At 31.5% G+C, this 12922-nt stretch overlaps 1 protein-coding gene across 1 annotated transcript; it reads right to left on the bottom strand.

Annotated features, from left to right (window-relative positions):
- Nucleotides 1–5900: 5900 nt before the first annotated feature.
- LOC106770804 (40S ribosomal protein S3-3) lies at nucleotides 5901–7972 on the bottom strand. The gene is made up of 6 exons (XM_014656612.2): nucleotides 7817–7972; nucleotides 7548–7695; nucleotides 7289–7460; nucleotides 6630–6684; nucleotides 6413–6544; nucleotides 5901–6303 (listed from the first exon to the last, which is right to left on the bottom strand). The coding sequence occupies exons 1-6, from the start codon at nucleotides 7844–7846 to the stop codon at nucleotides 6133–6135; spliced, it is 708 nt and encodes a 235-aa protein (XP_014512098.1). The 5' UTR covers nucleotides 7847–7972; the 3' UTR covers nucleotides 5901–6132.
- Between the last annotated feature and the right edge of the window lie 4950 nt (nucleotides 7973–12922).

Raw genomic sequence — 12922 nt, forward strand, 5'->3', positions numbered from 1 at the left:
ATCACAACTTTTTATCTCTTCCATTTTATGTTTCTCATCATAGTCATTGGCAAATTCCCAGATTCTTTATCTTAATATCCACAAAAGTTCAGAATCATTAATTTACTAAGCTTCTGAGCCTTTTGGTTATTGAAGATTATAACTCTAGAGAGTATTAGTTTTATTCTAGCTATCTTTACTAAAAAGAGATTCATCTTATAAACTAGAGCTAGGTATTACTTTCTCCATTAAGTAGATATTCTTATATTATCATGTTTCTTCTTTGGTTTCATCTAGTATCTATCATGATGCATAATGCATTTGTATTATGGGGTTTAAGTAAGTTTGTATTTATCCATTAATTATCTTGATTGAGTAATGTGCACTTCCTGGTATTAATCAGTGTTAATGACTAACATAATTCATGTTAAACTAGAAAATGATTCTATAATTTTAGGATGAGGGAGTGGTGCAAAAGAGGATCTGGTAAGAAATTGATAGTATTTGGTAAGAAATTATATTACAAACAAATACTACATTTTTAAAAATATTTATTTTACTTTATTATAATTTATTTAATATTTTAAAAATTAATTTGACTTATTATGAATTAATTTCCTTTCTTTATTAACATTTATACATTTAAATATAACATTAAAAAATAACATTTTATATTACTAAAATAACTAGGGGCATTTTGGTAATCTTTCATTTCTACCAATTAAACAAATTTTTTAATTTTATCACATCAATCAAATCCTACACTAATTCTCACAAACTTTACCCTCAAATCCACTCTCAATTACCCACAAATCTACTCAAAAAAACAACAACAAAATTACTCTCAAATTCACTCAAATCCACTCAAATCATCTCCCTCAAATCCATTAATAAGAACGCAGCCTAATTCTTGGGTTTCACAAAAGAAAATCAATAATATTTTAGAAAACTTAAAATTAGGAAAATTAAGTGAATGGAACATATTGTTTAAGTAAACTTATAAATACATGTTATGTATTCTTTCGTAAAGCAATTCCAATAAGTAGAGAAGACATAGACAAGAAAAAGCTACGAGAGAGATTTGTTTCTAAATTTTTTCTTTATCAATAATATATTTGCAGTATAATTTCACAAATTCAATTTGAATGTCATTATTCTACGTTTGTATATTTCGCTCACAAATCTGATTAAGAGGAATTATACATAATTTCTTAACAATGAGGACAAATTAAAAGGCCACAAAATACTTAAAAATGGCTAAAAAAAACCCTAACAGTGGTTAATCTCCGCCATAATAAATTCAATAAATTATATTAATATAATATTCATTAGAATATAATATTAATTCTTATCTTGCATTTTACTTTATGTTATGGACTAACATATAAAATAAATAATAGAAATAATAAAAATTGGGTTTTATTTTCTATATTTTCTTTCTATATTTTTTATGTTTGTATTCATTTTAATTTTATTATAAATAACTAAAAATTTATAAATAAGGTTCTATTAAATTCTTCGTATGCTATTAAATTGTTATTGGTGAAAAAAATAAAGAAATGAAAAACATTTCCTAATACCAAACATGCCCTTAAATTATAAGGGAAACATGTTTGAGCATAAAATTGTGATTATACCTACACAAGGATTGGAAATAAAAGGGAAGAAATTTAATTTATGCGTTTTGAAATATTAAATAGTCATTTAGACAACAAATTGAATAATATATTAAAAAAATACCAATATCATGAAAGTAGCAACACCATGATTCTCTCTACGAAGCAAATCAACGCATGCTTAGTTGCATTTGTTGTTTCCACCACAATATAATCAAGTCCAGCACAACAACGTCATGTTTTGCTGCAAGAATTTATAAGAAGTTAATCCAATGACATTCATTGATTACATACAAAATAGTGTCACAAATGATAAAAATAAATTTAAACGTATTAATCTATTGTAATATGCAAAACCATTGCACTAAGAAAATTACGATTATGTAACCAACAAATAATAAACCTAGAAAAAATCACAATCCATGTTTCCATGAAGAAAATATTACTACTTTATCGTACTAAGAAAATGAGATTGTATTAATTATTAATAAACAAGACAAAATAGATCACAGATCCTTTCTTCAATGATGTATAAATTACCAATGTACATTAAAGTACTTGCACTTTGTTAGAAAATAATTCATATCCCGAAATTATTGAAAAAATATATTGTTATTATTATAGGTGATTTACAGTAATAATATTACATTATTATAAAATAATTACAGTAATAATGTTATATTATTATAGAATATTTTTAGGGATAAAATAGCAAAATTATATATTTTTCATCTTTTATTCAAAATTAATAAGACAGTTTTTTCCCTATTTTCTTTCTTCACATGACATTAGAGCCATGATTGGAGCCTATCCTAGCGATTTCTGTTGTCGTTGGGCATGTTGTTCCACCCATTATCGGGCCGCTATCGGACCACCCATTAAGAAGTTTAATCTCACGCTTGAGATGTATATACCTCGGTGTGAGGGAAGTGTGTTGGAAGTCCCACATCGACTAGAGATGAGGTCATTTAAGTGTATATAAGTGGGTACAAACCTCACCCTACAAGTCGGTTTTGTGGGATTGAGTTAGGCTTAAAGTCCACTTCTCACATGGTATCAAGGCAGGTTTTCTGATCCTTTTCTACTTTGCCTTTGTTGTCGTCGGTGGCCGCCCTCTAAAAGCCTCTTTTTCAACCTGTGCTTTTATACTTCAATGGGCAATCTCTGGTTTTTGTCTCGCATATGTCCGGTGTTGCCATCCGGATGCACCAACACCTAGTCCTACCTCTATTGCTTCCGCTATCTTCTTCTCTATTCTAAAGGCCTCCCTTATTTCAGGGTAGTTAAGTCCCTTGAAGTTTTGTTGCTACTCAGGGCAGTGAAGTCCTTGAAGGTTTGTTGTTGTTTGCCTATGCAGGACAGTTGTTTCCTGAAGGCCTCCCATATGTTTAGGACAGTTAAGTCCCTTGAAGGTTTGTTACTATTTAGGGTGATTAAGTCCCTACAGGTTTGTGGCTGTTAGCCTTTTAATTCCAGCCGTGGCAGGATAGTGTAGTCCCTGCAGGTCTGTTGTTGTTTGCCTTTGGAGGACATATGTTTCTTGTTTAAGGCAATTAAGTCCCTTGAAGTTTTGTTGTTGTTTAGGGTGATTAAGTCCTTACAAGTTTGTGGTTGTTAGCCTTTTAATTCCAACCGCTGTAGGGTAATGTAGTCCCTAGAGGTCTGTTACTGTTTGCCCCTGCAGTTTGTTGCTGCAGGCCCTTCATTTGTTCTTGCAATTTGTTGTTCATCAATAGTGGCGAACAGCGGAAATGACAGCGTGCCAATGACACTCTTGAAGACAGATTACATATTTCAAATTGAGTTTATGTATTCCAAGCTTCATCCATACAATCTATATGCTCCAGTTTGAGGGGAGTGTTAGAAAATAAATCATATCCCGAGATTATTGAGAGAATATATTGTTATTATTATAGGTGATTTGCAGTAATAATGTTACATTATTATAGAATAATTACAGTAATAATGTTACATTATTATAGAATAATTACAGTAATAATGTTACATTATTATAAAATATTTTTAGGGATAAAATAGCAAAATTATAAATTCTCTCTTGTATATATTTCTCATTTTATTCACAGTTTTTTTCCTATTTTCTTTCTTTCCACACTTCATTAATTCCTGCTTGATGATTATGATCAAGACCATCAAGAAAAATAATCATTATCCCATCACTAGAAAGAATGCTTCTGGAAACATAAGACAAGTAATACGTTTTATATTGATTATAGGATTTGCATTTGAAATGTTGAATATTAATTACAGGTATATTATCAATATATTCCATTAATTTACACACGCTTATCAAGTTTGATTTTTGAGATAGATTTTTAAGTTATTAAGTTTTATGTGAGGTTGGTTCCTATCATGTGCTTACCTCCTTTCAAACAAGAATTAAATAACGAATTGGCAAAGCACAAGATTAGCCTTTAACCAGTAGCTCAAAACTTCCATAATCATAAACTTTGAGCCAATCCTATCAAACCTATTTATTTTCGTCGCATAGAATAAGATATGTTTTTCTTTTGAATGTTCTGTTGTGCTAAGTTTGAACATAAATTTTAATCTTTAATACAAACAAGATCATCCAAAATTACATTCCTAAAATTTTGCAGCATTTAAGTGTCATAATTTGGAAAACTTGGAACATCATGAAACTAAAAGTGTTATAGGAGAACCTCACCACAATAGCACTTAAATCACCCATGCGTTCATAAATTCCTTCTATTTGTTTTGTTTCCTTAGCTTTTAGAAATGAAATGAAATGCAGAACACTCAACGAAATAGGTGAAATGGGGTGCAATTGTTCGAAACTATATATTCAATATTCAACGGTTCATTCAATTCACGCACAAGCTTTCAACGCTTCATTCATTTCATGCACAAAATTCTTCAACAAAAAAAAAATTAGAACCACCTCATTAATTAGAAAACATTTATGAAAATTGGAGTGCAAGATGAAAGTTGGAGGTACAGGATAAAACGCCCTCTTTCATAAAAGATTATTTTTGGTCCTGAATTCTTTTAGTTTCAACCGAATGAGTAAGAATGGAGTCCTATAAGATGACTACTTTAACGGATCCAAATATAACATTGGCATGAATGTGATTCCTTCGGAAAAAAATCAATAGAACTTTTAGAAAGAAATGCTTTGAAAAAAATTCTTATTTTAAGAAAATCTAAAAAGAAAAATTAAAAGTTCTCAAAAATAAGATTTCTTGATAAGAATCTCTCTCATACAATTAAAGAAATAATAAAAATCATTTATATTTCTTGACTAAACCAAAATCATAAATAATAAATAATACAAACACGAACATATAAAAAACAAATCAAAGAGAAATTAAATTAAAAGTAAAGAATGAAACGGATGCAGGCATGCACCAAGCATAGTCAGAGCGTATGACTGCTTGAGTAGCCTATGTAATGATATAGAATGCCAAAAGTAATTTTTATTGTCATTACTTACCTATTTCTAGAACCAGCACGACATCTTAGAAATGTATCAGTCAAAGCCTAAAAGCAATGCATCAAGATTCCAAATGGATGTGTGCACCACGTACAGCCAGAGTATAACTTTGAGAACCTGATAATAATATTGAACTCATTTCCTGAACAAGTCCATGGAGCCTGTCCAAGTTGCATCCAATACAAGATTTTCCAGGTCCAAGACACTATATACACAACACTCTACCAACCAAATAAAGCACTTCTTCGTCAAAGATCAGATACTTGATTGATCCATTCTGTCACTTTCTATTAGTACTTGAGAATCCAGAAGCATCTCAACATGGATTCCAAATATGCGGGAACATTGTAATGTTTCCGAGTGACATTTTGGAACATTGTATGATTTGAAAGCATAGTAAGCAATAAAATATATTTTTAAAATATTTATGAGTTTTCAAAAATATTCACAAGTTTTAAAATATCCACAATATATATATATATATATATATATATATATATATATATATATATATATATACACACTCACACGGGTAAGGAAGGAACAGAACATAAATCAAATTAAGCCCAATATATACCGCATTCCATGTACAATGCCGATAGCAGCAGGGCAATTCATAAACCAAAAGGTACAAGTACAGTAAAATGCTGTTGTTGGCTATGGTAGACATCAATCTTAATGTGCCTTACAACACATGTTACTTGCTCAATCGTCAAAACAATAAATTGAGTTAATTCGGCTACAAGATCATATCGTTATTTTACAAAAGGCATTCATGTTAACTTTCCAACGACAAAAATACTTTATTTGTAGTTTCCGAAATTCACCTGCACTTAAATATTAAGGTTTACGTACCATAGCATAAAGGAAAATAACACAATGTATCGATGCCATGAATCAAGTACAAGATCCAAACTACATAGCATAAAGGTATAAAAAAGATAAAACAAATGACTTCAATTCTTTAAGAAACTACAAAATTTTGAATATGTCCTTGACCAAAAACATTGAATACAAGAAAAACAAGGCATTTGCTAATAATATAAAGTACTGCTCCATGTATTTTCAAGCCACAGGGACCTCGATATCATTGGCCAGAACTGGAGCAGGCCGGATGTATTCTTCTTCCTCTTTTGGAGTATGGATTGTGACAATATCAGGGAGAGGAGTTGTAGGACCCTGCTTCCCTTTAGGATCCCAATCAAGCATAATCTTCACCTTAATGCCAAGAACACCCTATGGAGACACCAAGGCATAATAATAGTATTATGACAATAGTAAAACAGTGAATCAATAACCAAAGAGAAACTTTATAAACAATCCATCAAAGATTGAAATAAATAACCTGTCTGAGGAGCACGTGTCTCACTGCAGAGTCAATGTAATCCTTGACAGGTTGCCCAGAAGAAATCATGTAGCCATCCTTAAACTTCATGGATTTTGCCCTCTGGGCTCTCAATTTACCACTCACAATCACCTGCTCAAATCAAACAAGCAAACCATCAGACAAAGCAACACACCACAATAGTAATACCTCGTATAAAAACATCTGGAAAACAAACCTCACATCCCTTGGCACCACTCTCCATGACAAACCTCAAAACACCATAGCAAGCCCTGAAATAAACACAATCGAATAACATTACCACAAATCCAATGAAAAATTGCAGGTGTCCACTGAGTAAAAATAACATTCCACGATTAAACAAATTTCCAAACTAATCAAAAGTTTATGTTTCTTACAGAAACAAAGTAGGTCTAAAGGTAACTTTTTCCTTATAAAAATGAATGCAACTTCTTTAAATAAGAAGAAAGAACATAGATGCATTTCTGTAAATAACCTAAGATTAATTTCTAAATTGTCAAACTAAATAAAAGTTGTGAAGTACACAACTGCAATTACAACAAGAACATAAAGGATCCTGGAATCACAGCAATTGGAATTACAGCAGAACCATCTTCGTCAACAATAATTCTCAATATCAAGGATCGCAATAAATCTACAATTTTGTACTATTGGAAAAAGGTTTGGTAATGAAGAGAGCTCCGCCCATAAATGGGAAGACAGAATCCTGGCAGCGATGGTGAATACTTCACACCAATGTCATAATTGTACCAAATATAGAGGATCACAATATAAAGGATCACAATGTATATGTAAATGCTATAACGACAACACAAAGAATTAATGAAAAAAAAGACTATTTGTGACTATTTGTACCTGCGCACCGCAAGTCCCCCGAGGAGCTTGTAGCGAAGAGACTCAGCCTGAGCTATAGCGCAAAGTCCCCTGTTGTTGACTTTCTCGGCGTAGAGTTCAACGCTGTTCTCTGGAAACTTGAATCTCTTCTGAACCACCGAGGTAAGTTCTCTGATTCTCCTTCCCTTCTCACCTACGCATATACAAAGAGAAAACCTTCAATACTCAATTCCAACCAGAAGTAATAGAAGGTTCCAGAACTATACGGAGGCACACTCACCGAGTACGGCTTGGGTTCTTGTAGCTCTGATGATGATTTCAGTACGCATCGGCGTAACCCTCACTTCCACACCAGAGTAACCATCCTCCGCTAGCTCTCGTGTCAGAACCTCATTCAGTTCCGCGAAAAACACTCCATCAGCCACGAACTGAAACGCACATACGTAAATTTTAGTTATAGATTATTGATTTTATTATTGGCAAATGTTTAGTTGCTGATGATGTTATCGGCAATTGAAATTGGTGACAGTTGAGAAATGAGAATCTCACCTTTCTCTTCTTGCTCATTTGGGTTGCCATTGTCAAGAATCGAAGTGATGCAGAAACGAAGGTGCAGCTACGGCTGGGGTGTGACAATAAACCCTATTTTCTGGGTAGAGAGTGGAATATATAGGTAGGGGATACTGGAAACCCTAATCTGTGCAAAAGCTATCAAAATACATATTAAACTGAAAATAATTGTAAAATTAAAAAACAAAATGAGAGTTGGTTTTCTCTTCATGGAAAAAAAGAATATGAATAAAAAAGTTACAATAAAAAAACAGGTGAAAAATAGAAAAGTATTTTTTATATTAAGATATTTTTGTTTCAGATTATGGATTTAATTTAAATTCAAACTAAAAGATAAAATTACTATTTCCATTTTCTGAATTAAAATTTTACTTTTTTATTTCTGAGGTTTAGCTTATTTTTTAATAGATGAAAGATAAATATTTATTTATAAGTATAATGGTATTTTTTTATTAAAATTTACAATTTGGCAAAATTTTGTGAAGATCACATAATCTAAGTATTTTGATATGAATGTGAGTTTTTTTATAGTTCATGCTTTTATTTAATTTTGACTATTAATTTATTAATTTATTCTATTTTTTAAAAATGTTATTTTATTTATCGAGTTCTTTTTTCTTTTGAAGATGAAGTAATTTTAATAACTTTATGGATTTAGATTATTATAATATTTTTAAATAAATTTTTAAAAAGATACATTACATGGACATAGTCTTAGGTATTTACACCTTGTTTAAACAGATTTAGAAGAAAAGCGAAAAAATGATTTGCTGAGTAGATAATTTTTTTATCACTAAGAATTTAAAAAAAAAATATCCTTTTTATAATTTCATAATTCCAACATGTTATAATGAATTTTAAATTCAATTTTTTCTATGTAACTTTTTAATAAATAAAAAAAAAGCTTATTAATTTATTTAATAAAACAAATTATTGAATAAATTATTTTTATTTAAAAACATTGAATAACTCTTTTTAAAATAACATCTATATACTTTTAAAATTGTATATATTTAAAATAAAATTATTCATTGGTTTTTAATTAATTACTCATTAAATAATAAAACTAAATATTTTTTAATATAATAAGAATATGATATATATGGGTACATATGTTTTAACTTGAATAGGTTCGCAGGTCCCTATATTTGGGAGTTTGTTTTAATTGGGTCTTTCAATTTTGAAAGTGATCAATTAAGTCCCTAATTTTGTTAATTTGATTCAATAAGACTCTTTCCGTTAACTGCAGATAACGCCGTTAAGTTTTTTACGTTGATGCTTCTAAGTGGGATAGTTTCAAGTATATAGGTGGTTAAAAAATTTTAAAATTATTTGCAAATAAATTAATAAATGAAAAATTAGGGTTCTTGGCTAGGTTTCGTGGTTCTTGGCTGGGTTCGTGGATGAAAGCAGAGAAAGAATGTTATGCTAATCAGCTTCGGCCGGAGCAGCTTATCGTCAATGGGTTGCCCCTCAAGCCGAATGAGATGGTCGATTTTGCAGATTTCTCCTCCAAACCCAACTGGCCCAAACCCCTCATTGCCACTGTCACGACCAACCACCATAACCACCCTGGATGCTCCACCTGCGCCACCAACAACCACTACGACCCCAAACGAAGTAGAAACACCCTCCCCCTCGAGACCGAGAACACCCAGAAACAAAACGCAGAACAACTCACCATGTTCACGAGATCAATCCCAAAACGGAGAGAAGGAACCTCCGCCGCGCCTTCGTTGCCACACGTACCAAACCGCTCTACCTGTACAAAAATTCCAACCACCACGCGAAGGAGAAGGGGAAAGGAAAGCTTTCCCTCCTTACAATGTTGTCCAAAACTAGAAAAGAGAAAAGGGAAAGAATTTTCCTCTGCCTGAAGGAGAACCCTCTAGGGTTTCTGCGTGAGCCTGAATCAAAGAAGGGAAGAAGAAGGTTCGTGATCCGAAGCTGGGTTTTCTTAATAAAATCTGATTAGGGTAAATTACCCTTTTCGGACTTAGACTATCAAAAGAGAATTTAATTAAGACTCAGGAAATTTGATTTGAAGTTAGGAATTTTAATTAGAGCTCAATTAATTAAAATCTGACATTTAATAAGAATCCTAATTTTGCATATCTTCTCTCTTTTGCAGCACCACTTACTTGATCCCAAATTAGGAAACATAGTTTTAATATTTAATAATTTCATTTATTGATTTATTTTCATTTATTAATTTATTTACTAAAAATTTTAAATTTTTTTAATCCACCTATGTACTTAAAACTGTCCCACCTAGAAGCGTCAGCGCCACATTTTATAAAACTTCACGGTGTTATCTGTAGTTAACGGAAAGGGTCTTATAGAATCAAATTGACAAAATTAGGGACCTAATTGATCACTTCCAGAATTGGAGGACCCAATTGAAACAAACCCCCAAATATAGGGACCTCCGAACCTATTAAACCTAATAAATAATAATAATAATAATTATACCCCTTATAGTTAAATTATATTCTTAAAAAAATAATATTTAAAAAAATAATATTTAAAGGAAAAATAATAATTTCCTAAAAAAATGTTCTTTTAATTATTTTATTAATTTTTTATTCTACTATTTAAAATTATTTTTGTAAAAAATATTTATTTATAAATATCATTTTATATTATTATTACCACCACTAAAGACAATTTGGTAATCTTTATTTTCTATTCATTGAAACATAATTTTTTAAACTATCACATCAGTCCAATTTCACACAAATTTTTCTAAACTTTATTTTCAAATTCACTCTTAATTACTTCCAAATCTTTTAAAAAAAATAACACAATTTATTCTCAAATATCCTTAAATTCATCATTTCTCTATCCCTCAAATTCCCTCACTTAAGTGAATACATCTTTAATGTTTTATAGAATATCCTGAGTTTCATTTGAGAGATAAATCTTGAATTTTCGTAAAAGGTTTATTTTATTTTCACTTAATTGAATTTCTAAGAATAACATCAAGCAAATAAACTCTATTCATCATAATTTGTTCTTTAGTTAACTCTCATCTTTTAACTAAGTTATATTCATAGATTAAACACATTTTAAAGATCATTTATTCATTAAGTAGATGTATCTTCAATTGCATATTTTCAAGGTGTAGATGCATAATTAATCTTTGATAACTCATTAGAGTCTCAAACTCAATCTTTGAAGTTTTGGAATACCCAACCATGGTTCTTTTGTCACTTTCAGAGTCAAATTCTCAAGGCTATAGTTTTAGAATGAAACATATGTTGTCCTTTAAGAATTGATTTGATGTTTCTAACCTCTTTGAATATGTTTTGGTGAATATCATATACTAAAATTGGTTGGACATCTTGACAACAGAGGGTTTGTATTCTCAATGTGGGACAAGGATCACAACTTTGATGTTGTCAACAAGATATTGTATAGAAAGTCATGACTAAAGTATGGTTCAAACTCAAAGATATGAAGATTTTCGAAGGCTTTAAAATTGGTACCCTTGGGTAGGATGGTTCACACTATCCTATTCAATACAATGTTGCCACTCATTGAGTCAAAGACCATGTGATACAGAATAATTGATTCATCCTCTCTCACCTTTTCTAGTGGACAAAGGTGAAACCACTAGACCTTTTTGCTTTACCATTCTTTGAGATTGATTCATTGGACCATTCAACAAAAGATGGGTTTAAAGATTAAAAGTTTATGAAGATGCCTTTAGGTTGCAAATGATTACCAAAATGCTTTATCAGGATATGCACCCGCTCTTTGAAGCAATACAAGTCTCGTCTAGATGGCAATGGTCTGTCCAACACTATGATGAGTCGTTATTCCTTGAACTATATTTAGTTTATTGCACTTAAATAAACTAGGCAATTGTGTTTAATTGTCTGTTATTTCCCTGTTTTCCGAATTCTGCTTAATTTGGTCGGAAATTCGTAACTGTGCTAATTTGGAATTTTTGAGCTGATTAAGTGCATTTCTGGTTGCAGGGAAGTTGTGGAAACATCATCTGGAGCATTAGGATATGGCGTGGCACATTCAAAGGCTCAACATTTAGTCATTTAGATTCTTATTAAAGTTGTAATTTCGTTTCCTAGAAGTCCTTAATTAGAATTAGGTGTTTTGGACCCTTTTAGGGACAATATTGTAAAAAACCCATATGTAGGACATGTGCCTTTTAGGTTAGGGTTTTTAATTGATTGTGGACCCCATTTGGAAGGAAACTCTAGGTATTTGGAGGAGAATTGCCGAAACACACTTAGCTCTCATTACAAACACTTCATACTTTTGGTTTTAGAGTTTTTCTCTCTTAGGGTTTCTTGTATGAACATGCCTTGAAGGAGCTTGTCTTGGTGATTTCGGTTTTGAGCCATTTCAATGAACAAGATGCAGATTTTCTTTGTTTCTTAACTCACTCTTGGTTGTCTTAGCTTGTTGGTGGTGAAAAACAATTCATTTCCACTTCCATTTGCTTGTTTTTTATGCTTGGAGCTTGAGCTTTGTAGCTTGTCTTTGCATTTCCATGGTGGATGTTGGGTTTGAGTAACTTTATATTTCGTTTTCCTCTCCCTTTGTTGTTGTTCCTCACGTTTTTCTTTGCATTTTATTTGGTTGGATGATAAAAATGGAGTTCCATGTCAGTTTTGGGTTGAAAAGAGCTTAACTTGATGTGTGGGTGTTGGAGTTTGGGCTCTTTCTTCTTGATTTTCGGTTTTGATGTTTGAAGCAAGGATGGGACCAGATTTGTGTGTTGTTATGGTGGCTGGACAGAGCTGGAGTGATGGCTTAAGTATTATTTTCGTTTTTGCAAAGAAGCTTGAAGAAATGGAAGATTTGGTTGGGTTGAAGTAGCATATGTTTGAGTTTACTGTTCTTATGTTGAATTGGAATTTGAACTTTGGTCTCATGGGTTTATGTTTATGTAGTAGGGATGAAGAAAACATGAATGGTGTGTTGGTGGAGAAAGAAAACCGAAAATGGAGGTGAAAGGAGGAGAGAAGGTGCATTTAAGTTTTTGCCATTTTTGGACAAACACATATGATGCTTCTTTTGACCAAAAGAATGTTTCTACTTTGAGTTTTTGTCTTTTCC

Source organism: Vigna radiata, chromosome 8, assembly GCF_000741045.1.
Source record: "Vigna radiata var. radiata cultivar VC1973A chromosome 8, Vradiata_ver6, whole genome shotgun sequence".
Classification (NCBI taxonomy): Eukaryota; Viridiplantae; Streptophyta; class Magnoliopsida; order Fabales; family Fabaceae; genus Vigna; species Vigna radiata.